This window comes from Ursus arctos, unplaced genomic scaffold (assembly GCF_023065955.2).
Source record: "Ursus arctos isolate Adak ecotype North America unplaced genomic scaffold, UrsArc2.0 scaffold_3, whole genome shotgun sequence".
NCBI lineage: Eukaryota > Metazoa > Chordata > Mammalia > Carnivora > Ursidae > Ursus > Ursus arctos.
The window spans coordinates 50731235-50758765 of record NW_026622985.1 but is presented as its reverse complement, the minus strand read 5'-3'; the positions used below and the strand labels follow the sequence as shown (position 1 = coordinate 50758765).

General features: G+C 45.6%; 2 protein-coding genes across 12 annotated transcripts in view; one reads left to right on the top strand and one right to left on the bottom strand.

Moving 5' to 3' along the window:
• Window positions 1-8784, top strand: part of CDCA7L (cell division cycle associated 7 like) — a 43584-nt gene extending 34800 nt beyond the window's left edge. For 4 of the 11 annotated variants that reach the window (XM_048212911.2, XM_048212914.2, XM_026507315.4 and 1 more), the window contains 7 exons: window positions 2072-2446; window positions 3838-3909; window positions 4026-4193; window positions 5058-5183; window positions 5975-6124; window positions 6993-7129; window positions 7588-8784. In XM_048212911.2, the coding sequence (XP_048068868.1) occupies window positions 2072-2446; window positions 3838-3909; window positions 4026-4193; window positions 5058-5183; window positions 5975-6124; window positions 6993-7129; window positions 7588-7618 (1059 nt within the window). In that variant the 3' untranslated portion in view covers window positions 7619-8784. Of the gene's footprint in view, window positions 1-2071; window positions 2447-3837; window positions 3910-4022; window positions 4194-5057; window positions 5184-5974; window positions 6125-6992; window positions 7130-7587 lie in introns of all 11 variants that reach the window. The other 7 variants (XM_026507306.4, XM_026507297.4, XM_026507348.4 and 4 more) reach the window with 3 other exon arrangements.
• Window positions 8444-27531, bottom strand: part of DNAH11 (dynein axonemal heavy chain 11) — a 308187-nt gene continuing 289099 nt past the window's right edge. The window contains 6 exon segments of the mRNA XM_057304208.1: window positions 8444-8691; window positions 9370-9510; window positions 9876-9988; window positions 13684-13799; window positions 13879-14061; window positions 21728-21970. Of these exon segments, the coding sequence (XP_057160191.1) occupies window positions 8444-8691; window positions 9370-9510; window positions 9876-9988; window positions 13684-13799; window positions 13879-14061; window positions 21728-21970 (1044 nt within the window).

Sequence of the window (27531 nt, the reverse complement as noted above, 5' to 3'; positions counted from 1 at the left end):
CTATACATTTGGGGCATGAATTCTGACGTGTTAACTGATGGAACTCGTAGCTTAGGGCAGGTCCACCTGCACATTTTATTTTACGATTCAGTGAGCCGACAAGCATTATGGCCTCCCTCCCCAACCTGCTGCCCGCCCTAGTGAGCACTGGTGAGAGCTCCTGTTCTGATACAGGATGGTACTGTCCCTTGGTGTCCAGTCGTCCTCTCACCGTATGTGAAGCAGCCACGGCGGCAGCACTGGGCCTTGCGTGCTTTGCCTCCGGTCTCCAGTGGTGGTTACAGTTTGCTCTTCTGGTGTCTACTTTAGTCCTTTACAGAGTCCTTAGCAAGGAGATAGGGGTTAGAGGATGATGGAGATAAATAAAGCCAATCTGAGAGGTATTTCCTCTGAAGTTCTCCGACACTGTTTTCCTAAAATTGGATTCCTCCAGTCCCACCATTTTGGATTCCAAAGCTACAGATGTAGAAAGTTCAGGACTTGAGAGAGAGAAATCATTGTACTGTAGTCTTATTTCTCTCGTTGGCCTGTTGTGGATTGATACACACCCCGAGGTTTGGAAGTCATCTGCACATTTTTTCCCCTCTCTTTTCCTTATTTATTTTATTTATTTTTTAAGTAGGCTCCAGCCCAGTGTGGAGCCCAACACAGGGCTCGAACTTATGACATTGAGGTCAAGACCTGAGCTGAGATCAAGAATAGGGTGCGTAACTGACTGAGCTACCCAGGCGCCCCAATACTTCTTTTAAATTGTTTTTTTTTAAGGAGTCTTCTTGTCCAGTGTGGGGCTTGAACTCACAACCTGAGATTAAGGGTCTTGCTCCACCGACTCAACCAGCCAGGCGCCTTATTTTTGAGTCCAGCTAGAATTTGGGGGTGGTCACCGAGGAGGAAGCTGAGTCATCTTCCTCAGTCCTGGGCCCAGTGTGGTGCTGCTCCCCCTGCGCTCTTCACATGGCCCCATTGCCCAGAGTCCCTGACAGAGGGTCTCAGCATGTGGTAAGGGAGAGATGCCAGGAGGGGGCCTTGATCTCTATAGTCAGGCCTATCTCCGCCATTGCTAAGAGTCCCCTCGCATCTGAGATGTCACCCACCATCGCCTGGGTCATGTCACCCTGTCGTTGCCTCCTGTTCTGTGTTCTCATGTGTAAGACTGAGTTCCGTTCTAATGCCAGAAACCCATTCCAAGCAGAATCAGAAAATTGGGGGCAAGAGTTTCTTGAGCTGACGGGACGGGTGCCTCACAACAACCCAGGAGCTGTCTGCCTTGATTTCACCCTGCAGCTCTCCAGGTTGCAGAAAAGGGAGGGGAGGGGCGCCTGGGTGGCACAGCGGTTAAGCGTCTGCCTTCGGCTCAGGGCGTGATCCCGGCGTTATAGGATCGAGCCCCACATCAGGCTCCTCCGCTATGAGCCTGCTTCTTCCTCTCCCACTCCCCCTGCTTGTGTTCCCTCTCTCACTGGCTGTCTCTATCTCTGTGGAATAAATAAAATCTTTAAAAAAAAAAAAAGAAAAGGGAGGGGACGTCCCTGGGAGTGAGGACCCTTCGTGTCCTGGGGATGAGTTTCCCCCACTGACCCCACTGGCCAGTCGTCTGCTTGCTCCTCTGTCACTTGACTGAGGTGAAGTCAGCTCTCCTGTCCCTCCTACCCCCGAGTCCTGTCCCTCCGCGTCAGCGCAGAATGGTGTTTCTCTTCCCCTTCGCGCTCCATTGTTACCTGAAGATCACTCTTAGGCCATGCACACCCTTTTCTTAGGCCAGTCCTCCTGATACTTGGCTGTCCCACAGTGGAGGAGCCCTCCGTCGTGAGCGCCCTGCTTCCAGCCCATGCTCTGCAGGCAGCAGTCCGCCGGGGGCCGGGGCCAGAGGGCAGCAGTCGAATGCCTGCTCTTCCACCAGATGTGTCGACAGGGTGCTAACGGAAGGGTTCAGCGGGAACTCATGATAGGAGCGGGAAGCTGTCTTCTCATTTGTTCTCTACGGTAATGTCAGAGTGCTTGTTTTAAGTAATGTGCTCTTGGAGGTCTGTTCACGAAACGTGGTCTCTGCTCTTTTCTCTCCTTTTGTTAGCTTGTGGAGTCAGATTTGAGTGATGCTGGTAAGGCGTCTTCAGTGAGTGAGGAAGAGGAGGAGGATGAAGGAGAAAAGGCGACACCTAGAAGAAGCAGGCCTAGGAGGAGCAGTATTGGTCTTCGAGTAGCCTTCCAGTTCCCCACCAAGAAACTGGCAAAAAAGTCAGATGACCATTCTTCAGAGCCGCTGTTTTCTAGCACTCGCTTACAGGACAGTAAAAAAGCAATCCTTGGAAGAAAGAGAAGCTGCAGACAGGGGAAGGAAAGGGAGGATTCGGTCTCGGAGTCTGAGGACGACTCCAGGGGTGAGGGCCAGGAGGGCTCGGACGCTCTGCTGAAAAGGACCATGAACATCAAGGAGAACAAGGCCATGGTAAGGCCCGGTGGTGGGCGGTCTGGGCGCTGAGGCTCCCGGGACTAACCCCAGAGCTGCTGCTGCTCTCGCTTCGGTCGGGAACGTGCTCTGGGTAGTGGGTGTCCTTTCTCCGTTCCTGAACCCCGGCCAGTTATTACCTGCTCGGCTGTGGTTTGGGAACAGAAAGCGACTCCCCAGGACTGTTTTTAGCTCCGCTGCCTGATGCCGTGACCTCCTGCTGCTTACTCTGTTATGAAGTTAGGTTCTGAACAGGTAGTGGTAGTGGAGAGGGGAGGGCTCCACAGCTGGCTGCTTCCCAGCAGAAAGGAGCCAGGTGTGCAGAGGGGGTCGAGAAGCCCACGTAAGGGTCGCAGTGTGCAGGCTGGGCGGACGGCTTGCAACGAGAAATCCTTTGATGACCCACTGGGCCTTCTAGACCTCATATGAGAGAATGCAGGAGACCTCACCTCAGTATTAAGACAAACTGAACAGTTTTGAATCACGTTGACGTCTCTTCCCTGGAATGAATGATGACACAAGGGGAAATCTGTTATGTCTATTTGGTTTTTCTGTATTCAGTCAGTAACTTGTTTGCTTCATAATTTTGTATATACACAGAATTAATAGAATTCTACCATTCAGTCACTTTCAGCATTTTGGTGTATTTTTAGTATTTTCTTTTTAAAAAGCATAATACTGTATATGCAGTCTTAGATGTCTAATAAGAAAACAAAGAGCCTACTTTTGAAACTTATCCTAAGACATATTTGCGCTTATTAGTTAAGGGAAATTTTTAGCACTGTATCTGCATTTTTAAAATAACTGATTTTTTTTGGTAGTGACACCTATACATTTATATAAATCTAAAATTAAAAATCCTGATTGGAATATTAATGCCTGTTATTTAGGGTTCTTAGGTGTTTATTTGGGAATATTTTCATAAATTATTTTTATTAATGAGAAATCAACTTCAGGAGTTTTTTTGGAGCTCTAAGTAACTGTCAGAACAATCGGGTCGAGCCTCTTGTTTTGAACAGGACGAGACTTGACTTAGGTGTGCACAATGACCTGTTGCCAGGCCACGCTGCTCGTCAGTGGCCCCGTCAGGAGTCCCACCTCCTGCAGCCGGCCCTGTCATTCCAGGGACCCGTTCATCGGTGACAGGATGATGTTTATATAGAAAGAGCGGGCGTAGATTTGATTCCTATGCGTGATGATCCCAGTATCTCACCTCTGGAGCTAAAACCCTTTACCTGTGAGGCTCAAACCAGAGCAGCTGTTGAGATCGTACGGGAATTACCTGAGTCCGGTTTCTTACGTTGGCAAAACTGAGGATCGTGGGTAAGGTGTTAGGTGAACGAGACGCGGCAATATTGACGTGAGACCCTCTCTTTGGTTCTGAACCTCAGCTCGCTCAGTTACTGGCAGAACTCGACTCCATGCCGGATTTCTTCCCAGTACGAACTCCGAACTCCGCTTCCGTAAGTAGGACTCCTTTCTAATTCCTGATTCCAGTGCCGACGCACAGTCTGCTGCCGGGTGGCTTTTATTCGAGGAAGCACCCGGTTGCATGCGTCTGTGCTCTTGCTTTCAGAAGAAGAGAACGGCGAGGCGGGCTTTCTCAGAGGGACAGGTCACACGGCGCACGAACCCGACCCGGAGCGCACGGCCTCCCGAGAAGTTTGCCCTGGAGAACTTCACCGTCTCAGCTGCCAAGTTCGCAGAAGAGTTTTACGGTTTCAGGAGAAGGAAGACAGTTAGTGGGGTATTTTCTGAGCTCAGTGAACGATGATTCTCGCTCTAAGCCAGTGCGGAGGTTCTGACCCGCTGGGTGTGCAGCTGAGCGCTGGCATTTCTGCCAGTTCCCGGTGCTGCTGGCGTTCCCAGGACCACGCTCTGGGAAGGACCCCCGCCCCATCTAAACTGTAGGCTGGGGGGAGCCCTTTCCCTAGAGGAGCTGCTCAGCGATAGGACCCAGCTCCGTCTCTAGGGGAGGCAACAAAGGCCTGTCCTTGGCGCCAGTCGGCCTTGTGGTTTTTGCTTGTGGGAAAGGGCAGGGATTCTTCCTTGCCTTTCGGTTTTAGGAATGGGGCATTTTAAGTGCTTGCAAAGTCTGGAGTGAGAGAGTAGGTCCTTCCCATTGGCAACTGTGGCCGTTCACTGTGGTTTACTTCCCTGTCCTCACGGAGTTTACAGCGGCTGTTCATTGGTCAGGGAAAACCTGAGCTATGCATTTACTGTCCTGTCACCTTGCCATGAGGGCGGTTGGCAGGGGCAGGAGCTCCTTAAATGATTGATTCCCGGGAAATAGAAGAGGGACGTAGTTAACATTACTGGTGCTAGAGCTCTGAGAGTGTGAGAGGATTTTTTTGTTAAGATTTTATTTATTGAGAGTGAGCGAGCATGAGCAGGGGGAGGGGCAAAGAGGCAGAAGGAGAATCAGGTTCTCCTCTGAGCAGGGAGCCTGATGTGTGACTCAGTCCCAGGACCCTGGGATCATGACCTGAGCTGAAGGCAGACGCTTAACCGCCTGAGCCACCCAGGCGCCCCGAGATTGTGAAATTTTTATATGTGTTTTGTAACCAGTCAAAACAGCTTATGCTGGGTTCTGCGTTGGCTCATTTTGCAGGGGAAATGCCAGGGGTACAGACGGCGTCACCGAAGATCTTCTTTTCGGCCAGTGGAGGATATCACTGAAGAGGACTTAGAAAATGTTGCCATAACTGTTCGAGATAAAATCTATGATAAAGTTCTGGTAAATTATGTATAATGAATCATTTGCATGATTGTGATTCTAATGGAGAGTCCAGGGCACTGGTGTTTGAAATCCTGCATTGTATTTAAACTGTGGCTGGGTGGGCTTACGCCCTCAGGCCTTCTCCCCTCTGACTGGGAGGGTTGGCTGTGACCGGGAAGGGGAAGTTGGCAGAGTGCGGAATTCTCAGGAAAGCTCTTTCCAGGGGATGCAGGTGATCTGCGGGAAGGCAGGGGTATGGTTTGGGAAAGGATATTTATAATAGTTACATTTTAAGTATTTATAGGGTGTTTATGTTTTAAACATTGAAAAAACATACTGTGGGGTTTTTTTGTGTGTGCTTTTGGATTCACATAGAGGAACTAAAGTTCGACAGAATATCTTTGGTCGGTAAGAAATGGGTTAAAGTATTTTTTTATTAAACAGTGGTTTGGAGGGAGACTTTGTAGTGTTATGCGCCATGTTTTAGATAAGTTACTTAAGTATTTTAACACCTGAAAGTTGTATCCTGAAAAGCGCCAGGATCGGTGGAAGCTAGGCCAGAGCCAGGTGCTGCTGCCTGGGGCTCACGGCCGCTTGGGCCCCTCTCCTCCTCTGCGGGCATGTCATTCCTTCCAGGCTCCTTGCTCTGTCCCCAGAATTAAAAGTGCTTACAGGCCCCCAGAGGGTGCTCCTCTCCAGGAGAGAGGCCGTGCTGCTTCGAGCCCAACGCACGTACACGGCAGCACGTGGCCTCGTGCGTGCCACCCTCCACTTCCCGTCTTCACCCACTCACCGCCTTCCTCCCTCAGGGCAACACTTGCCACCAGTGTAGGCAGAAGACCATCGACACCAAGACCGTGTGTCGGAACCAGAGCTGCGGAGGGGTGCGAGGACAGTTCTGCGGGCCGTGCCTGCGGAATCGTTACGGGGAGGATGTGAGATCCGCGCTGCTGGACCCGGTAGGAACGGTGTTCACCTTTGTCATGAATTGTACTGGCAGAGGGAAGCAGGTTGAAGATGGGGCTCCCTGGGCCCTTTATTGGGGACCTGTAGAGCTCTATCTACCCCACAGCACTCTAAAGGGAATGAAAAATAAGGCTTCCTCTGGAAAGAGGAGAGCAAGCTGACCAGGAGAAGGGAAGAGATGAGGGCGTTTTCTAGGGTCAGAGCCACACTTTCTTACAGTTCTGGTTTGTAAGGTGGGCCTGTGTGCCTTTCTTCCAGCAGCGTGGTTTAGCTCAGGCAAGGCCCGGGGGCAGGGATGTCACCGTGGAGGGGGCTTTCTGCATGCCTGGCCCTGATCTAAGGTTTTTTTCTCTGTTCAGGCAGTTGATTTTGTTTCAGGTATTACTAATTAATTCATTTAGCCTAAAAAGTAGGTATATACCCTCCCTGTTCCTGGGTTCTCTCTATAAAATAACAGTACGATTAGTATACATGCCCTTGAACCTGGGCAGTCAGGCTCCAGAGACTATGCTCTTAGTTAAACCCTGCCCTGTGTATGGCCTAAATACGTACTGCCCCCCCGTTTGCAGACGAATATAAACCACCCTTCAGGTTAAGTGGTTTAGAAAGTGGAAGAGCTAGAAGTCACACCTGGGCCTCACTGCTCTTTTGTGCTCCTGAAAGTCTGCACTATGATTAATCAAGTTGCACATGTGAGGCCCTGGGCTGGTTAACCTGTCTGGGCCTTTGAAACCTGTGAAGGAAGGAGGCACGTTGGGTCACCCTGTGCATCTCCTAGAAGGAACACGGGACCCGGGGTTGGAGGAGGGGCCGCGTGAGCCGGGCCAGAGCGCAAGGTCACGGGGGACATTGCTTTTCCAGGACTGGGTGTGCCCCCCCTGCCGCGGGATCTGCAACTGCAGTTACTGCCGGAAGCGCGATGGCCGCTGCGCCACCGGGATCCTCATTCACCTGGCCAAGTTCTACGGCTATAACAACGTTAAGGAATACCTGGAGAGGTGAGTCTTTCTTACAGACCCTCCTGAGTGCCATCCATTTCCTGTCTGCTCCCCGGGAGCGGCTCCGGACTGTTGTTTTCCCTGTTAGGACGTTCCCTCCTGCGCTAGAATTTTCAGCTTGGCACTGCCAGTCTCCCCCCTCGTTGTGGAAAACAGAGGGGAAGCGGCAGAGACTGTGCAGGCCCAGCAGAGAGGGGTGGGCGGAGTGCTCTTAGGACGCTGTGCTCACCACCTTCTGGGGCCGAGTAAACAGCATTGAACTCCAGAGCGGAGTTTTGGAGTGAGGCACGTGGCTGCAGGGTCTCCTCTCACTGAAGTGGGACGAGGCAGGACCGACCTTGCATCACTTGCATCAGAAGATCCGGGGTCGGGCTCAGTACTCCAGGTGGAGGTTGAGCCTAGAATGCAGCTCTTTGCCTCTGTCCCCCGCACACTGATGCCTCCCGTCTTTCTTTCAGTTTACAGAAGCAGCTGGTGGAAGACAATTAAGAGAAGACCCAGCCAGCTCCCCGTAGAGCACGCCAGCCGGACCTGCCATGCCACTTGTGCCTAAGATTTCTTACAGTTGTGTTTTTATACAGAAATTCTTTGTAGACCGAAATACTTTTTTGTTTATAAACAGATTTCTCAGGAAGACGGCATAGTAGAGGAATCTCTCTATACCTGTATCCGTAGGCCCCTATTGAATTGTTTAAAAGCATCTCCATGCGATGAAAAAAGCAGTTTAAGTGGGGTGGAGTTAAAAGAAGTCCCAGGTAAGATTCCAGAGAAAACCTTGTATAAGCAGCTCTTGCCTTTGACACTGTTATGTGGCCTTGATCTTTCTTTACCTCTAGTCTGGGACCACATAGTTAACCCTTCTCTGGATCATTGGAATTTGTTCAAGACTGTTCCCCTAAATTACAAAGTGCAATTAATCGTAGATCTTGAGAGTACTAGAGTTTTATTTTTTTTTTTAAACTTGAATGAACAGAAAGTTGACTCACATTAACGACACTGGAGGCCGTGGAGCACTGCTGGCTGGCAGGAGCGGCTGCCCTTCATTCAGGATTCAGCTGCTGCCCGAGGTCAGTGGCTGCTGGAATTTAAGAATGTCAGGGCTAATTTTTAATTTAAAAAGGTTTTTTTTTTAATGTCTGCAAGAGCTAAAAATCCCCCTTCACTGATGATGGGGAGACTTTTTTACATTAAGGCACATGTAAGTTACTTGAAAGTTACCTAAGTGGGAGGAGGTTTTATAGGTCTCAGTAGAATAAAAGTGTGCACGGCCACCAGTGGAAAGCCTTACTGTGTTGTCCTGGCTGCGTCCCATTTTCATGCTTCGAGCAGCAGAGCCACACCTGCCAGGACCCACTTGGCCGTCTGGTCTTGGCTCTTCAGCCGGAAGGTCCACACGTAGTTAGAGCCCCTCATTTTGGTTTTATACACGGGGCATTCGTACGTGTGTTTGGTTTCTTGTCTGTCCGTGGGGATGGCTCTGGCGAAGATGACTGGCATCACCGACGTGACCTCCCTGAGGCAGGCTTCCGCAATGGTTCCTGACTGTGTGTCCCACCTGGCACCTACAGCAAAAACACAGGGCTTGCAATAGTGTGGCATGTTGGTACCGCTCCTCTGGTCGTTGGAGGCAATAAATGTTTGGTTTTGGCACGTTACTGCTTGTCGGGGGCTTTCTTACTGCGGTGGGTGGGTCTTAGCTGCTCCCCAGCTGCCACGTACCCCCTGGAGGCAGAGCTCCCGCTCCACACCTCAGCTTTCCTTTGAAAAAAACTACTTTAAAATTCAAAAGGTCTAATAACACTTGGATGAAAACAGATTCTGTGGGAATCCAGGCACAATAAAGCCAATGAGTTTGTCCTCCCTTAAAAAAAAAGTGAATATAAGAAGTCTAATATGGCACATTCCTTCCTAACCCCACTTTGGAGATTGCACTGGCATCTTAAAGAAGTCTTGTAGTAAAGTAGCAGCCAAGTTGCTTTTTCTAAATTAAGATTTTGATTTAAATCTGCATCTATGTCCAGTGTTACGACCACAGGGTAATTAAAGGCTTACACTGAATGAAGTGACAGCCATCACCCTAACTGCCTTAAAATTTGGCTGACCTTGAACACAGAACCTGGTATACAATTTTGTGCAGCTGGGAAACGAGGTAAGGACACACTAGATACAAGTGAATGCTGAGGAGTGAAGAAAGGCCCTTCACGTCCTAACCGTACAGTGCTCCTTGCGGTGTATCCTACCTTCCATGACGAGCCCGTGGAGATAGGCACCTTCCCGTGGAGGATGGCCGTAATCTTCCTTCGTTTTTTTTGTGACATCAACAGTCAGGCACATTTTATCCAGTGGCCACCCGTTTTTTCGGGCCATGGTCTGCATGATTGCTGTGGGAGACGAGACGAAGAGGAAGGTTCGCAGGAGCCAGTGGTAGAGCTGGCCACAGACCCGTGGCATGCTTGTGTCCCATGGGGGGCGCGTGGCTGCACGAGACGGACGGCCAGCACAGGGCTGCAGGACACCCTCCCTGCTCTTGGGGAAAAGCCAGGCCCAGGGGCTACATGTCTGGTTTTGCTCTGTTGTCGCAGAGTGGAGCCGTTGGGATGGAGACCACGTGGCCCTTGACAGAAATGTTTACTAGAGTGAACTACATCCCACCTCACGTGGCCGTTCTGCTTGGAATTTTACTCCCTCTCCTCCGCTGTACCGGCCCCTGCGTGAGCACTGGGGAGCAGGGCAAGAGGGGCCTTACCAGTTAAGAAGGACTGAGGGCTGAAGAAGCCAGCCAGCCACACCACAGCCGGGAGGGCAAGGTCGTGGGTCCAGGTTTCGAGTTCCCGGCATCGCAAAAGGAGGTCATCAAACCTGGTAAATACAAGGGAGGAAGAGACAAACGTGCTTTTTAGTAATGGAGTTTTCCAGTAAGCTGAGGAAGATTCAGGGGAAGATGGGATAATCACCACTGATAAAATCCTTGCCTGATGATTTGCAGAACACTATCCCTTTAAAAAGCTAGTTTTTCCTGTTGAAATTTTGTAACTGTTACCATGAGGGACAAGAAACATGGGAATGTGGAAAATTCATCTCCACTTATTCAATGACTGGGTGGTGATGACACACAGGTGACAGGCTCCCATGCATGAGGCTGGGAGGGGGGCTGCCGGACAGGGCGGGGCAGCACAGCTGTGCCCGTGGTCTTCTCACAAACAATCGTCACCTGAAGGGGGAAGAGACGGTCACGAAGAGAAACAGCACCTCCCAGCCTCTGCATGGCTGTGGTTTGAGAAAGTGCTGGCTTTACCCAGGTTCTGAACAACTCAGCACAACAGTTAGGAAGCCGACTCCCAGAGGCTACGGGGAAAATGAGCCTCCCTGATAAAATCAGACATGTCAGGCCTTGAAGTGCAGAATTGAGGGCTGCCAGAAAGAGGGCGAAGACGGAGCAGGGGTAGGAGATCGACGACGGCCCCAAGATCAAAGCCGGCGGGCAGCTCTGCAGGGGACGGGCCGCACAGGCTAGCTCTGAAGTTTTCTGGGACCTGGTTGGGTTAAGGATTACAAAAGCAGCAGGGCTGATGTTCACGGAGAAACCTGGGTCACCACCAGGAAAATTCCTGCCATCTTCGAACATGGCCCTTGTCCTGCCCCATTGAAATTCTTTCAAATAGCTGGTTTAGGGACAACCTACTTGAAGACAGTTAAGGCAAAGAACAGGAAAAGCAAGGATAAGAAAAGATGGGGGGAAGACTTTTTATCTAAAAATGTTGCCACAAGAGGATAGGCATTGTTGCCACTTTGCCACAGGTTTTTAAAAAAGCGATTGCTTGCACAAGTAGGATTAGGGTTTGAGGTAAGAAAGAGGACATTAAATAGATCTCAGAGTGAGAAAAGCATTTTAAAATGAAATGGGAAAAACAATTATAGGAAATTTGAGTTTCCCTCAGTTACAAATTTGATGGTAAAATCAGGGACATACCATGTTTCAAGAAAATTTGTGAATGATCAATAATAAAATATATCTTGATATAGACTGAAGACAGAATCCTCCTAGGAAAAAGTCATTTTTCCCCCCTTTCTGTCAGGCAGCTGCAGACACGTCCCCAGCCGCATTCGATCAGAGAAGGCCCTGCTGCCCACAGAGCCCCCAGCGACTGCGTTAATTTTTTTTTTTATAACCAGCCAGCCTGTCGTTTGAGTATAAAGACAACTGATTATATAGCATAAAAACTGGCACCAAATCCAACGAACAAGAGGGTTGATAACCTAGCAAATAAGAGGGATCTGAAAAAAAGACTGTTCCTTTAAACTCCTAAGAAACTAGAGTGGTAGTCATAAAAACAGGAATTTATGAACCCAAGTCTGGTACCTCCCCTGCCCTCAATATAAAGAACTTGGAATTGAAGGTTGATTTTGGACAGTGAAATTTTAAAAGTCAAGGGGAGACACAGTAAACTGGAAACGATGCAGTTCCCCCCAGGACCGAAGAAGTCAACCGGGATACAGCAGAGCGAGACAGATTGAAAAGACAAGATTTCAGGTAGGTAAAGACAATGAAGACAACGGGGGAAGGCAGTATTTGGAGAAATAAGGGCTAAGAATTTTTCAGAGTGGAAACAATAGACTTACACATTTATAACTGCACAGGGTATCAACAGGGATACCTTTTAAAAAGTCCACACCTAAATAAAGGAGTGAAATTGCAGAACATCAAGGGTGAAGAGAAAAATCTTAAAAACAGCCCAGACAAGAGATTAGTTGTGAAGGGATGACAAGTACATTTAAGAACAGTCTCATCAGCTGTAATAAATGCCAAAGAACAATGGAACTACGAAACCACAGGGCTGAGAGAAAATCCTCATATGCTGGAATTGTGCATGTAGGTAAACTGAGCAAGCGTGCAGGGAAGAAAATTCAGAGACACAAAGAGCCCTGTTGACTCCCCACCATATACCCTGAAAGCCCTGTTGTATCTTATATCCTGTAGCAAAAAGATGAGGGTCCAGAACAAAGGAGTCCAGAATGAGATATAAAAAGCAACAATGAGCAAAGAAATCAATACATGTTGTTGAAGCGAAAAATAATTGACTACAAACAAAACAAAAATACTATCGTTTAAAATAAGGTTGAATTACAATTGCAAACCAGAGGAGGCTGAAGTTCAGAGGGAGGTTAAAAGTGCTGACTTTATATTGTGTTAGAAAAATCAAGTGTGTAGGTTACAATGTAAAGTGTTTCTGCTAAAATAATAAGAAATGTACAGGATAAACATGGAATAAAGAACACTATCAGGCGTGCCTGAGGGACTCGGTTGGGCATCCGACTCTTGCTACCCACTCTGGTCTTGATCTCAGGGTCATGAGTTCAAGCTCCACATTGGCCTCCATGCTGGGCATGGAGCCTACTTTAAAAAAGGAAAAGGGGGGAAAAAACCCAAACTATTAAACTGACAGAAGCCAGAAAAAATTGGAATAAAAGAAGAAAAATAGAGAAATTCGAAGGCACAAAATTAGATGGTGAAAGTGACTCCAAAGTTACCATTATCATAAAATTTAATACAAATATCTTTGATTGGAAACATAAAATCTGATTTTGGACATCCATAGTGTTTACAGAAATCCAGTGAGCAGCTCTGCTCACCCTTCCCCGCCATGGTTATTTGCTGCCATCTGTGTGTGTCCCTTCCACACTGCCCCTTCCATTCTTATATTTGCACATGTTCCCTTGGGCAGTTCCAAGGGGCAGTCATTTGAATTTTTTTTTCTTTAAGATTTTATTTTTTTAAGTAACCTCTACACCCAACATGGGGCTCGAACTCACAATCCAAGAGTCACATGCTCTACCAACTGAGCCAGCCAGGTGCCCCTCACCTGGAATTCTGATGGAGCTTTCTAGTTTAAGGCTCAGAGTAGCATTCCGGTTCACAGAAAAAAGGAAAGCAAGGATAAAAAAATCTAGGTACTAGAAGATGGGAATAGAGAGAATCACTGAAACTTCCTGTGTTGGCTATGAAGGCCAAGGAGCAGTTGGGGACAGCACTGGCTGTCAGGGACCTGTGAATTTCAGCTCCTGTCTTTGGAACACCTCTTTGCACTCACACCCACACACCCAAGCAGTGAGATTTACTGTATACTAGAATCTCTGAAAAGCTCTATGAGATGCCATTGGTAATCACTAGCTTCGAAAATAAGCATAGGAAGTGACACGAAAGCAAACTCAAGTTGCCGCCCATCGCCATTTAAATAATAACGACGGAATTTTATTACCTATATTTTTCAGATAAACTGAAAAATAAGGAAGATCAGGTATTTTGTCCAAGATCAAAGAGCTTAATAAGTAAGGGGCAGTATTTGAATCTTGCTTTGACCCTAACTTCACTGAGTTTTGCCTTTAAAGCCACACACAGAAGAAACTCAGGTGAAACTGGCAGTGCTCCGCACAGTCACAGGCCAGGTATACTCACAAAGTACACTCGTCATAGCTGTTCTGACACAACAGTGACTGAGCACCGAACCAGCACCCAGGCGGATAACGGCCAGGGGGAGCCGCGAGGGGCAGCTTACCACTGGGCCAGGCCATATGTAGATGGATAAGCCAGTCTGCTCCAAGTGTCTGGGACTGTGTCATAACTCAGCTGGGACTGCTGGGCTTCCATCTCAGGAGACAACGTCAGCTCGCCCTTGCATGGAGAAGAGAGACCACGTCGTCAGTGTCCTCTGACGTGCTGAAAGCGGCGCTACTACCACTTTTAAACTTACCTTGAGACCAAGGTCTAACCATTGAAGTGACACACGGATTTCCCGAAGGAGAATATTCATCCTTTCACACTCTTGGAAGCAAACAAGAACATAGGGGCTTCTGTTTGAGCTTTTTTGCATTATCTCCACCATGTTGAACTCTTCTGGAAGTTTCTCCAAGATGTCATCCAAGACATTCTTAACCTTAAATCATTAATACACACAAGATTGAGCTCCTCTGTGTTACAGTTTTAGTCACAGGGACTATGCCCTTGATTTTTCAAAGTCCCAGATATATCCTACAACTCCCAACGATGCTTGCTAATGCATTTAAAAGATACCCATCACTCCTGGAGATGGGCAGACGGCACTGCCGACTAGCCCTACAACCTCCACATCGGTGCAGCCTCTTCCCCTTCTGTAGGTCCCATCAGGAGGGAGCTACTATCTGCAGTTTATTCACTTGGCATTTAGGGAGTAGAAGAACTGTCCTCAACTACATTTCACTTGTACGTAAAGATACAATCAGAGGAAGTAGAACCCCAACATTTAGGTATTACATTTTGTAGTCTTCTGCTAATTAAAAAAAAAATTTTAAAAAGTCACATGAACCAAAAATGCCCTTTAGGCTTGAGCTAATTCTGGTGAGTCTACAATGTTGTCCTCCCAACTGACATAGCCTAAAATTTTAGGAGCAATTTGGACGCACATTTTCAACAGCAAGGGAGTCTCTGTCTTCTTTAATTATTGCCTTGAAGAATACAAGATTTATATATTAAAGTTGTGAAAATAAGTGTACGTAGTACTTCAATGTACATATTTTTTCTTATCTCCTACAGAACTGGGGAAAATCATTGAATACCTAAGACGGACAAAAGATATAAGAGTATTGCCTGTCTTCAGCCTCAGGCAGCTCTCACTCTTTCCTTGATTTCTTAGATTACTAACTGTGGTTCTGCTATCCTAATCCCCACTTGCTTTAGCGCCCTGGCAGGTTATTTTTCAGGTCCCAAAATCTTAAACTCATCTGCTGCAGCTGTAGAAAGTATGAAACACAGTGTAGTAGGCAAGTCAGGTAAAAGAATGGCTTTTGGAATCAGCTAGAGTTTGGTTTCCTTCATTGGCCCTTTCTAGCAGTCTGACAAAGTCACCTAAACTTAATTCTGGAATAGGGATCCTGACACTGCTTCATGCTATTGCGGATGAAGTGGCTTGTTTGTAAAGCACTTTCTTTAGTGCCTGGCATATAGTTAGCGCCCAAAACAGTCGTTGCTACAGTCTGTTTGCCTGTTTGCCGTGCTGAGGCATCTAAAGACCATTTGCTTTGCAGTTTCTTGTTCAATGGTCAGCTTCTTTGCTGTAAAGATCGAAGCCCCAAAACTAAATCAAGACTTTGTCCATCTCTCTGCTTCTATTAATGCTATAGCTTTTCCCAAATGGATGAAAGTTTCCTTTTGTATCTTAAAAAAAAAAAAAAGTCTAACATTCATACAAGGAAAATGTTAGTATACAGGATAAAACACCCCACAACAAATTCTAAAGCCTCTAAATGATAACCAAGGCCCTCAGCAAATGGCCCTATTTCAAGAAATAATATGGAATCTGTGGCCTCTGCCACAGAACTAACGGATATGGATATAACCAAATTATCAGAAATGGAATTCAGAGTAACAATGGTCAAGATGATGTGTAGACTTGATAAAAGTATTAATGAAAATGTTAATGAGAATATAGAATCTCTAAGGGTGGAAATGAGAGCGGATCTGGCAGAAATTAAAAATTCTATCAATCAAATGCAGTCAAAACTAGATGCTCTGACAGCCAGGATGAATGACGCAGAAGAACATATCGGCGAATTGGAGGATGGGTTAGTAGAAGAGAAAGTTAGAATAGAAAATTGGATAAAAAAAATCCAATCTCAAAAATGTAGGTTACGGGAGATTACTGACTCAATGAAACGTTCCAATGTCAGAATCATCGGCATCCCCAAGGGGGTGGAGAAAAACAGAGGTCTGGAAGAGATATTTGAACAAATTGTAGCTGAAAACTTCCCTAATCTAGCAAGGGAAACAAACATTCGTGTCCAAGAGGCAGAGAGGACCCCTCTCAAGCTCAACCACGACAAACCTACACCACGTCACGTCATAGTGCATTTCGCAAATATTAGATCCAAGGATACAGTATTGAAAGCGGCCAGGGCAAAGAAATTTCTCACGTACCAAGGCAAAGGCATCAGAATTACATCAGACCTGTCTACACAGACCTGGAATGAGAGAAAGGGTTGGTGGGGGGGGGGATTTTTAAAGCTCTTTCAGAGAAAAACATGCAGCCAAGGATCCTTTATCCGGCAAGGCTGTCATTCAGAATTGATGGAGAGATAAAGACTTTCCAGAATTGCCAGTCATTGACCAATTTCATAACCACGAAACCAGCCCTACAGGAGATATTAAGGGGGGGTTCTATAAAAGTAAAAAGGCCCCAAGAGTGATACAGAACAGAAAGTCACAGCCAATACAAACAAAGACTTTACTGGCAACATGGCATCATTAAAACCATCTCTCTCAATATTCAGTCTCAATGTAAATGGCCTAAATGCTCCCATAAATGCCACAGGGTTGCAGATTGGATAAAAAGACATGACCCATCCATTTGCTGTCTACAAGAGACTCATTTTGAACCTAAAGATACATTCAGACTGAAAGTAAAGGGATGGAATACCATCTTTCATGCCAATGGACCTCAAAAGAAAGCTGGGGTAGCAATTCTCATGTCAGACAGATTGGATTTTAAACTAAAGGCTATAGTTAGAGACACAGAAGGGCACTATATTATTCTTAAAGGATGTATCCAACAAGTGGATACGACAATTATAAATATATATGCCCCCAACAGGGGAGCAGCAAGATACATAAGCCAACTCTTAACCAGAATAAAGAGACATATATATATAAAAAACGTTAATAGTAGGGGACCTCAACACTCCACTATCAGAAATAGACAGAACACCCATGCAGAAAATCGACAAAGAAACAAGAGCTTTGAATGCCATACTTGATGAGTTGGACCTCATAGACATATATAGAACACTATAGCCCAGAACCAAAGAATACTCATTCTATTCTAATGCCCATGGAACATTCTCAAGAATAGACCATGTTCTGGGTCACAAAACAGGTCTCAACCGATACCAAAAGACTGAAATTATTCCCTGCATATTCTCAGACCACAATGCTTTGAAATTGGAACTCAACCACAAGGAAAAATTTGGAAGAAACTCAAACACTTGGAGACTAAGAACCATCCTGCTCAGGAATGATTCCATAAACCAGGAAATCAAAAATCAGTTTAAACAATTTATGGAGACCAAAGAGAATGAAAACACAACAGTCCAAAACCTATGGGATACTGCAAAGGCAGTCCTAAGGGGGAAATACATAGCCATCCAAGCCTCACTCAAAAGAATAGAAAAATCTAAAATGCAGTTTTTATATTCTCACCTCAAGAAGCTGGAACAGCAACAGAGGGACAGGCCTAATCCACGCACGAGAAAGCAGTTGACCAAGATTAGAGCAGAAATCAATGAATTAGAAACCAGGAGTACAGTAGAGCAGATCAACAGAACTAGAAGCTGGTTCTTTGAGAGAATTAATGAAATTGACAGACCACTGGCAAGACTTATCCAAAAGAATAGAGAAAGGACCCAAGTTAATAAAATTATGAATGAAAAGGGAGAGGTCACAACCAACACCAATGAAATTGGAAGGATTATTAGAAACTTTTATCAACAGCTTTATGCCAATAAATCAAGCAATCTGGAAGAGATGGAGGCCTTCCTGGAAACTCATAAACTACCAAGACTGAAACAGGAAGAAATTGATTTTTTAAACAGGCCAATGAATTATGAAGAGATTGAAACAGTGATAAACAACCTTCCAAAAAACAAAACTCCAGGCCCGGATGGTTTTCCTGGGCGATTCTACCAAACATTCAAAGAAGAAATAATACCTATTCTCCTAAAGTTATTTCAAAAAATAGAAACAGAAGGAAAGCTACCAAACTCATTCTATGAGTTACCCAATATTACCTTGGTCCCCAAACCAGGCAAAGACCCCATCAAAAAGGAGAATTAGAGACCGATTTCCCTAATGAATATAGACACCAAAATTCTCAACAAGATCCTGGCTAATCGGATCCAATGGTACATTAAAAGGATTATCCATCATGACCAAGTGGGATTCATCCCTGGGATGCAAGGGTGGTTCAACATTTGCAAATCGATCAGTGTCTTAGATTTTATCCAGGAAGAGAAAACCAAATATCATATGATTCTCCCAATAGATGCAGAAAAAGCATTTGACAAAATACAGCATCCTTTCCTGATTAAAACCCTTCAGAGTGTAGGGATAGAGGGTACATTCCTCAGTCTCATAAAAACCATCTATGAAAAGCCTACAGCAAATATCATTCTCAATGGGGCAAAGCTGGAAGCCTTTCCCTTAAGATCAGGAACACGACAACGATGCCCACTCTCGCCACTATTATTCAACATAGTACTAGAAGTCCTTGCAACAGCAATCAGACAACAAGGGATAAAAGGTATCCAAATCGGCAAAGTAGAAGTCAAACTGTCTCTCTTTCGCAGATGACATGATACTCTATATGGAAAACCCAAAAGAATCCACTCCCAAACTATTAGAAGTTATAGAGCAATTCAGTAATGTGGTGGGATACAAAAATCAATGCTCAGAAATCAGTTGCATTTCTATACACGAATAATGAGACTGAAGAATGAGAAAATAGGGAATCCATCCCATTTACAATAGCACCAAAAACCATACATTACCTTGGAATTAACTTAACCAGAGACGTAAAGGATCTATATTCTAGAAACTATAAATCACTCTTGAAAGACATTGAAGAAGACACAAAAAGATGGAAAAATATTCCATGCTCATGGATCGGAAGAATTAACATAGTTAAAATGTCCATGCTACCCAGAGCAATCTACACTTTTGATGCTATCCCGATCAAAATACCAATGACATTTTTCAAAGAACTGGAACAAATAGCCCTTAAATTTGTATGGAACCAGAAAAGGCCCTGAATCGCCAAGGAACTGTTGAAAAGGAAAAACAAAGCTGAGGCCATCACAATGCCAGATTGCAAGCTGTACTACAAAGCTGTGATCACAAAGACAGCATGGTACTGGCACAAAAACAGACACATAGACCAATGGAACAGAATAGAGAATCCAGAAATGGACCCTTGGCTCTTTGGGCAACTAATTTTTGATAAAGCAGGAAAAAACATCTGGTGGAAAAAAGACAGTCTCTTCAACAAATGGTGCTGGGAAAATTGGACAGCTACATGCAAAAGAATGAAACTTGACCACTCTCTCACACCATACACAAAGATAAACTCTAAATGGATGGAAGACCTCGATGTGAGACAGGAATCCATCAAAATCACAGAGGAGAACATAGGCAGCAACCTCTCTGACATCGGCCACAGCAACCTTTTTCATGACACATCTCCAAAGGCAAGAGAAACAAAAGATAAAATGAGCTTGTGGGCTTCATCAAGATAAAAAGCTTCTGCACAGCTAAGGAAACAGTCAAAAAAACTAAGAGGCATCCCACGGAATGGGACAATATATTTGCAAATGACACTACAGATAAAAGACTGGTATCCAAGATCTACAAAGAACTTCTCAAACTCAATACGTGAGAAACAAATAAATCATAAAATGGGCAGAAGATATGAACAGACACTTTTCCAATGAAGACATACAAATGGCTAACAGACACATGAAAAATGTTCCAAATCATTAGCCATCAGGGAAATTCAAATCAAAACCGCACTAAGATACCACCTTATGCCAGTTAGAATGGGAAAGATTGACAAGGCAAGAAACAACAATTGTTGGAGAGGATGTGGAGAAAGGGGTTCCCTCCCACATTGTTGGTGGGAATGCAAGTTGGTACAGCCACTCTGGAAAACAGTGTGGAGGTCCCTTAAAAAGTTAAAAATTGAGCTACCCTATGATCCAGCCATTGCACTACTGGGTATTTACCCCAAAGATACAGACATAGTGAAGAGAAGGGCCATATGCACCCCAATGTTCATAGCAGCATTGTCCACAATAGCTAAATCGTGGAAGGAGCCGAGATGCCCTTCAACAGAAGGCTGGATTAAGAGGATGTGGTCCATATATACAATGGAATATTGCTCAGCTATCAGAAAGAACGAGTTCTCAACATTTGCTGCAACATGGATGGCACTGGAGGAGATAATGCTAAGTGAAATAAGTCAAGCAGAGAAAGACAATTATATGGTGTCTCTCTTCTATGGATAAGAACTAGGAAGATCGGTGGGAGAAGAAAGTGATAAAGAAAGGGGGGTAATCAGAAGGGGGAATGAAGCATGAGAGACTATGGACTCTGAGAAACAAACTGAGGGCTTCAGAGGGGAGGGGGGTGGGGGAATGGGATAGGCTGGTGATGGGTATTAAGGAGGGCACGTATTGCATGGTGTACTGGGTGTTATATGCAACTAATGAATCATCGAACTTTACATCAAAAACCAGGGATGTACAGTATGGCGACTAACATAATAAAATAAAAAAATATTTAAAAAAATAAATAAAATGTAAAAGTAAAAAAAACAAATAATATGGAAAATTCCTCAGACTTCACTACAATTAAATCTGATGGTTAGTGTGTTCCAACAACCCGAATCCTTGTCAATCAAACCCTGATTAAATTGTGAAGGAAAAAGGGCTAATTTACCTAGGGGAAAAATAAACTAGATGTTTATAAAAAAAAAAAAGCACATTTGATGTCTATTTCTCATCCCCGTCATTCTAGGACAATATATACCTTCAAAAGAATAATGCCCAAAGAAAAAAATAATACTGCCAGTCTCCCAAGATAATGTAAGAACGACGCCATGACAAAATGACAGAGTCAAAAACACAGAGTGAAAGGCAACTCACAGATTTGGAGATGTTTGCAATACATCTGTCTGATAAAGGATGCACGTTTAGAGTCCTTACAAATCTGTAAGAAAAACACTGACAACTCAAAAAATGGGCAAACAACTGGAATAGGCACTTCGTATAAGATCACATCCAGATGGCCAAGAGCATAGAAAAGATGCTCAGCATCAGGCCTTGAGTAAGGATTGCAAGGTTAAAACCACAATGAATTAGTGCCATTAACAGCCTGAAGGACAGAGAACAGTGGAAACTGCACACCGCTGGTGGGAGTCTAAGTGGTACACGCACTTTTCAGAACTGCTTGGGAACATCTCCTGAAGGTACACATTACACCCCACGACCCAGCAATTCCACCTCCAAGCAAAGGGGGTGACGAGTGTCGGGGGACACCTCTGGAAGTTGCCTGTGCCGGCTGACGACTACAAGAATGTTCATGGCTGTGATGAGTCTAAATAGCGAATCGCTAGAAGTAACCCCACCGTGCATGTACTACGAATGAACAGAGCACGAGCTGCATACGCACACGACAGCGGACTAAACAGAAATGAAGAACTGGCCCACGCAACAGCATGGGTGAATCTCGTAGATGCAAGAGAGGAGCGGGACGTACGTCAGTACATCCTGTACGCACGCATCCGTCTGACACTGAAACACAGGCAAAGCTAATCTACGGTGAGAGAGGTAAGAGCGGTGGTTTGGTTTGGACAGAAGGGGAGGGATATACTGACCCCGAGTGCGGGAGATGTGAAGTACTTTTACCTGGGTGGTGGTTACATGGGCATACGGAAAGGGAAAAAGCCATCGAGCTGTACACTTCGATCAGTACACTTCACCGTGCGGATGTGATAACTCAACGGAAGTGAGAGCCCCTACCTTCTCTTCTGCGGACTGCCCCAGCTCCTCGCGGATCAGTGCGTTCCTGGGCTGCAGCTCCAGCAACGTTCTGAAGAGCGTGTTGGACATCACCGTCAGGAATTCTATTTCAGCATTTGGGTGGAGGCCATACAGTGCTGGGCTTTCTGGAGGAAGCTTCTCCTCTATGTACTGATGGTAGCCCGAGTAATCCAGATCCGGTGGGGCTGCAAATCCCGGTGCCAGCATGAGTTCATCTTCAATCTTCAACCACAAAGGGAAAGGAGTCGGTTATTCCAAGTCTAAATGGAAATCGATCTTCACATCCTAAGACACTTTGAGAACACTCTTAATAAGAGTGTCCAGAGCAATGCCGGATGGGTAGCAGGCTCTCTGAAATGTTTCACGATGCTTTTGTAATCCATCATCGTGCCCTGTGTATGGCACTGGGCTGACCTCCGGGGAGGAGTCCCAGGAACACACGGGAATCCTTGCCCCAAGAAGACAGAGTCTGCGGTTCGCTTGGGGCAACGTGATACACGCACACAAAGGAATGACTGGGTGCCCAACCGTCTACTGCATACCGGTCACCCTGTCACATGCTCCTAGTCACCGATTCTCCCAACCTTGGCAGACATTCTGCAGAGAGAAATCGAGACTCAGGGTAACTTCTCCAGGCAAGAGGTCTGATTTAAATCTTAATTCTGAACTCGCTTTCGTTTAACTCTATAGTCTTTGCTTTCCTAATGTACGTACTTTCCACAATACTGCTTCAAATTATTTTATACACGATACATATCAATTTTATACAGAGTTATATGTACATGCACCGAAAAATAGGGCTGTAGGTATGGAACATCGTACAGAGCGGTATATGCAGAGTTAGATCAGGGCTACCTCCTCGCCTCTGAGCTACTCGGGGCAGAGGCAGTGTGGCTCATCTCAAGACCCACAGACCCTGTGACAGCTGCGGGCACATCCTGATGCTCCGTGGATGAGGCACACGTGCCCAGTGGACGAGAGGCCGGAATGACAAGGCATTTATCACATGCACATCTGCTGCATTACGGCTGGGGGAGAGGGCTGGCATTGCATGGACTGGAAGGTTCTTAACCAAGGCAATGTGGGCAGCAATACCAAACCTAAATAGGCGAATGTCGTTCTTCAAAATGTAACAAAAGAATTTACGGACCAGGTTCTCTCACCAGCCATAAACACAGTCAAGTGCTTGTAATTTTCTAGTTCACTCAGCATCATCTCAGACTTTTTCCTAATTGTTTTTAGTTCCCAGGGGCCATGACCACCTCTGTTTTCATTTTCCCAGTCTCTTCTGCTATAAATTCTATCTAGATATGCTGAAATGTACAGAGGGATACTTTAAAAAACACTCACCTAATGTACCTATTTTATGCCTCGATTTTCTAAATCATTTTCTGAAACTGGGGTTTTCCTCTATAATTGTGTATGTTGAGCCTTCTGGTCCCCTCACTCTCAGCCAGAGACAAAGTAAATATTCGCAGATTCTTACTTGATACTATGTACTCACCACCTAGTGCACCCCAACAAGCCTTGGAAGCGTAAAACGTTCATCTACCCTCCTTCTTAAGAAACTCCCGGTCTGGTGGGGACAAAGGAAGTGATTTTCTACACAACCAAGTCATCTGTGAGTGCTGACTCTTCCTTCTCAGACCCGCAGTCTCTGGTTTCCCAGAGGGCCTGTGTCCTTACAGACTGCCCCGTGGCTGTGAATTCCAAAAGGCGTTTTTAAATGTTTGAGTCGGCATTTCTGTTTTGCACTAGGAAGATTTCCAAGTTAATCTAATCTTTCATTTTGTGAGAAACAGCAATCTGGACTAACAAATTTGAGAAGGAGCAACTCGGACCATATCCCCACCAGTATCTATTATTTCACTCATTTATCCACATTTTCTATCATTTCATTTTTATAATGATTTTTATAAATCAGGATAATCGATTTCTTTTTTCTTTAAAGACTTCACTTATTTGAGAGAGCGCGCGTGCACACACACAAGCAGGGGGAGGGGCAGAGGGAGAGGGAGAAGCAGGCTCCCCGGTGAGCAGAGTGTCCAACATGGGACTCGATCCCAGCACCCTGGGACCATGACCTGAGCCAAAGGCAGATGCTTAACTAACTGAGCCACCCAGGCGCCGCCAGAATAACCCATTGCAATCTCACCTGTTCAGGGTGACCGAAACAAAACTGTGGGGGAGATTTCAACTCATGTTATTAGTCTATGAGATAATTTAGTCAAAATAGAGATACGGGCACAAAATACAAATAATGAAACCAAAAGTTAGAATACATATATACAAACCAAATTTTACTCCCTGCAAATAAGGACGTGATCCTCCCTGTAAGTGCTCACTTCACTGTCGACAGAAATGTTAAGAGCCAGTTAAATTGTCCTTCAATTAAAGACAGAAAGTTAAAAACAGTTTCAAGCAAAGAAACAAACCAAAAACTGGAACCACATAAAATGTTACAATGCCATGGGGACGGGAGGTGTGTGTGAAGGCCTCTTCCTCTAGTGCTGTGGGAACGCCAGTGGTCCACGCTTTCCGGAGCGACAGTTGAGCAGTCTTTTTACAAGCATGTAGGGAGTGCCTTTTACATGTTCCTTAATGAGCAAAACAAAAGAAAACCACAAAGGAAAGACAAGGGCTTGAGGTTTACAGTCAGCCAGACGGGGTTCAGTTGCCATCCCTGAATGGGTTGCTGGCTGGTGGCCTTAAAAAACGGCAGTTTATCTGAGTTTCAACCTCGTCAGTGAAATGTCGCTCCTACCAGCGACCTAATGACTGTGGCTGGGGGAATTTAATGACCACGTACGCAAACAGCTAGGCACGTAAGTAGGCTTTTATGTTAGTTTGCATCTTTTCTGTGTCCTAGGAACAGACATGATTATTTCAAGTACATTTTGATTTTCTGGAAGGAAAACTGACAACCTGAGGAACGTTCCACCGTACATTCCTACTATGATGTCAAACAGGCGAAGTTTGAAAAGTGAGTCTTGTTCACATAGGTTCTTATGTATTCGCTTTCTCCTTTAAGAAAGCTGTAAAGATTTCAGTGTGCTCTGGGGCTTCTGTGAATCCTGGTTCTCAACCCCTTTCCACTCAGGGCTTTCCAGAAACACGGCTGCTTGTTGATGGGGCCACAAAAGTAGAGCTCCCTGCATACTGACCACCTGTCTCGCCTTTGGGGAAGGACCTTTGAGGACATTACTGTGACTCTTCAAAGAATCAGTAATTCTAAACAGACATTTCTCCAAAGCAGCTAAATGAATCGTCAATAAGCACACGAAAAGATGCTCAACATTGTTAGTCTTCGTGGAAATGCCGATCAAAACCACAATGTGATACCACTTCACGCCTGCCAGGATGGCTTAAAAAAAAAAGAAAAGGGTAACAACAGTGTTGGCAACAATACGGAGCGTGGACCTGCCGGTGGGGATATAAAATGGTGCATCCACTTTGGAAAAATAATATGGCAGTTCCTTAAAATGTTACACAGAGCTACAATCTGATCCAACAATTTCACTCCCAGGTACATACCCAGGGGAAATGGAAATGCATGTCCACACACTTATTCTTAAGTGTTCATTAGCAGCATTATTGATAACAGCCAAACCATATGGAGAAGGAAGAGAAGAATGAAGGGAGGGTAAACAGAAGGGGGAATGAACCACGAGAGACTATGGACTCCGAGAAACAATCTGAGGGTTTTAGAGCAGAGGGGTTGGGGGAATGGGCTAGCCCGGTGATGGGCATTAAGGAGCACACGTATTGTATGGTGCACTGGGTGTTATACGCAAACAATGAATCATGGAACATTGCATCAAAAACTAAGGATGTACTGTATGATGACTAACATAATAAAAAATTGAAAGAAAAAAGAGCCAAAAAGTAGAAACAACCCAACGTCCATCAACTGATAAATGGATAAAGAAAATGTGTCCATACAATGGAATAGGATTTGGTCCTAACAAGGAAGCACTGACATGTACCATAGCACAGATGAACCCTGAACACATGATGTTAAATAAAAGGTAGAAATACAGAAGGCTGCATATCGTATCATTCTGTTTATATAAAATGTCCAGAATGGACAAATCCAGAGACAAAGAGTAGATTTAGTAGCTGCCTGGGGCTGGGGAGTGGGGGAGAGGACGGTGAGTGACTCCTAATGGGTACAGGGTTTCTGTGGGGGGTGATGGCTGCACAGCTGGGAATAGGCTTAAAGCCTTTGGATTGTCCAAGTGGGGTCGGTAAACTTCCATTTGAATTTGTCTCAACAAAGCTATCTGAAAAAATGGTGTTGTGCTCAAAGAGAACGAGACTCCACATCATGAAAAAAACAAACCATCAAGGACTTGCAGTCATTTTTGCAGAAATCAGTGTCAGCACAATTATTAGGCACTGGGAAAGCCAGCATCCTGCCACTGTGCTGACTCTGTAGGACTGTGGTCCTTCTTACCTTTTGCTTTCTGGTATTTCATGAAACACCTGCCTCCACTGCCGCCTCCCCGAGTAGTCTTGCTCATGGCAAGAACCTCCCGATCCCGTGTGCGTCTACACAAGTGCATTTGCCCTTGGCCTTTGGAGTAAAAAAAGCCATGGCCCCTAAGTGCTGTAAGGGACTTTCAGGAATCACTCAAGGTTAAATTGTATCATCACGGTGTCTTCAGAGCTGACAGGTACCGGAGTGATTTTCTAGACAGTACCTTCGTTTTGCAAATCAGTAAACTGAGGCACGAGGAGGTCCCGCACAAAGCTGGACAGCACGTTAGTGGCAGAACGAGAACCCAGAGCTCTGGGCTCCCGGCCTGCCCGGTTTTGTTCACGGCAGCGCCCCGGCCGCCCGTGGCGCACGCACAGCGCAGCGTGAGTCAGTGGTTCGGTGACTCGCGCTCCCTATACTACAAACAGATCAGCATTTCAACCGACGCAGCGTGCTACAGGCAGACGGCGGTCTGTGGCGTCCGACTGAGAGTTCGAATCCTGGGCTGGCTACTTACCAACTGTTTGACCTCTGGGGATCTGGGTTTCTTTTCTGATTACTGGGGATATTAACACCTACTTGGCCGGATGAGTGCACAGAAGAAATAATACACATGAGATGTGTAGTACTGACCCCTGGCACAGAGCAAGGGCTTAATAAATGGTTTCCGTTGTTAAAATCACAGATTAAATCTAGTCAAGTATGAGATATGAAAATTTATACTTAATAATAAAAGACTTCCATTTATGAAGCATGTTGTTCTAACACTGTATCAATGTTTAAACCTAACAACAAACCCATGAAATGGGCCATTTTTTGTTTGGTAGACAATGAAACTGAGGCTCAGGGGAGGTGTCTAAAATCCAAACAAATACAGACAGAACTGAATGTGACCCCTACTATTATTTTGGATTTCAAAGCCCAGCCTCCCAATTATTACTCTATATTACCAGAGGAGTTCTTAATATATGACAACTTTCAGGTGACCTGATACCTTCTTTTCCGAAAGCGATTTTCTGTGTTCCCCGCTTAGCATGGCCAAGTACCTGCCTTAGGTGAGAGAACAGTAGTAATAATAATTCCCCAACTCTGGCCGGAGACCTCGAAGGCCCATTGCCGTCGGGGAGCCCTCTCCCGGTGCAACCCTCACTTACCCAGCAAGAAACCCACCCATCCTCCGAACAGGCCAATACCAGCTAAAGGCATCCCGAGCAGAGCTTCCATACTGTTAAGGAGCTGCTTTTCTGACCATGTTTCATGAACCAGAGATACTCATTTCTAAGTAAGGGAACCAACGTGAGAA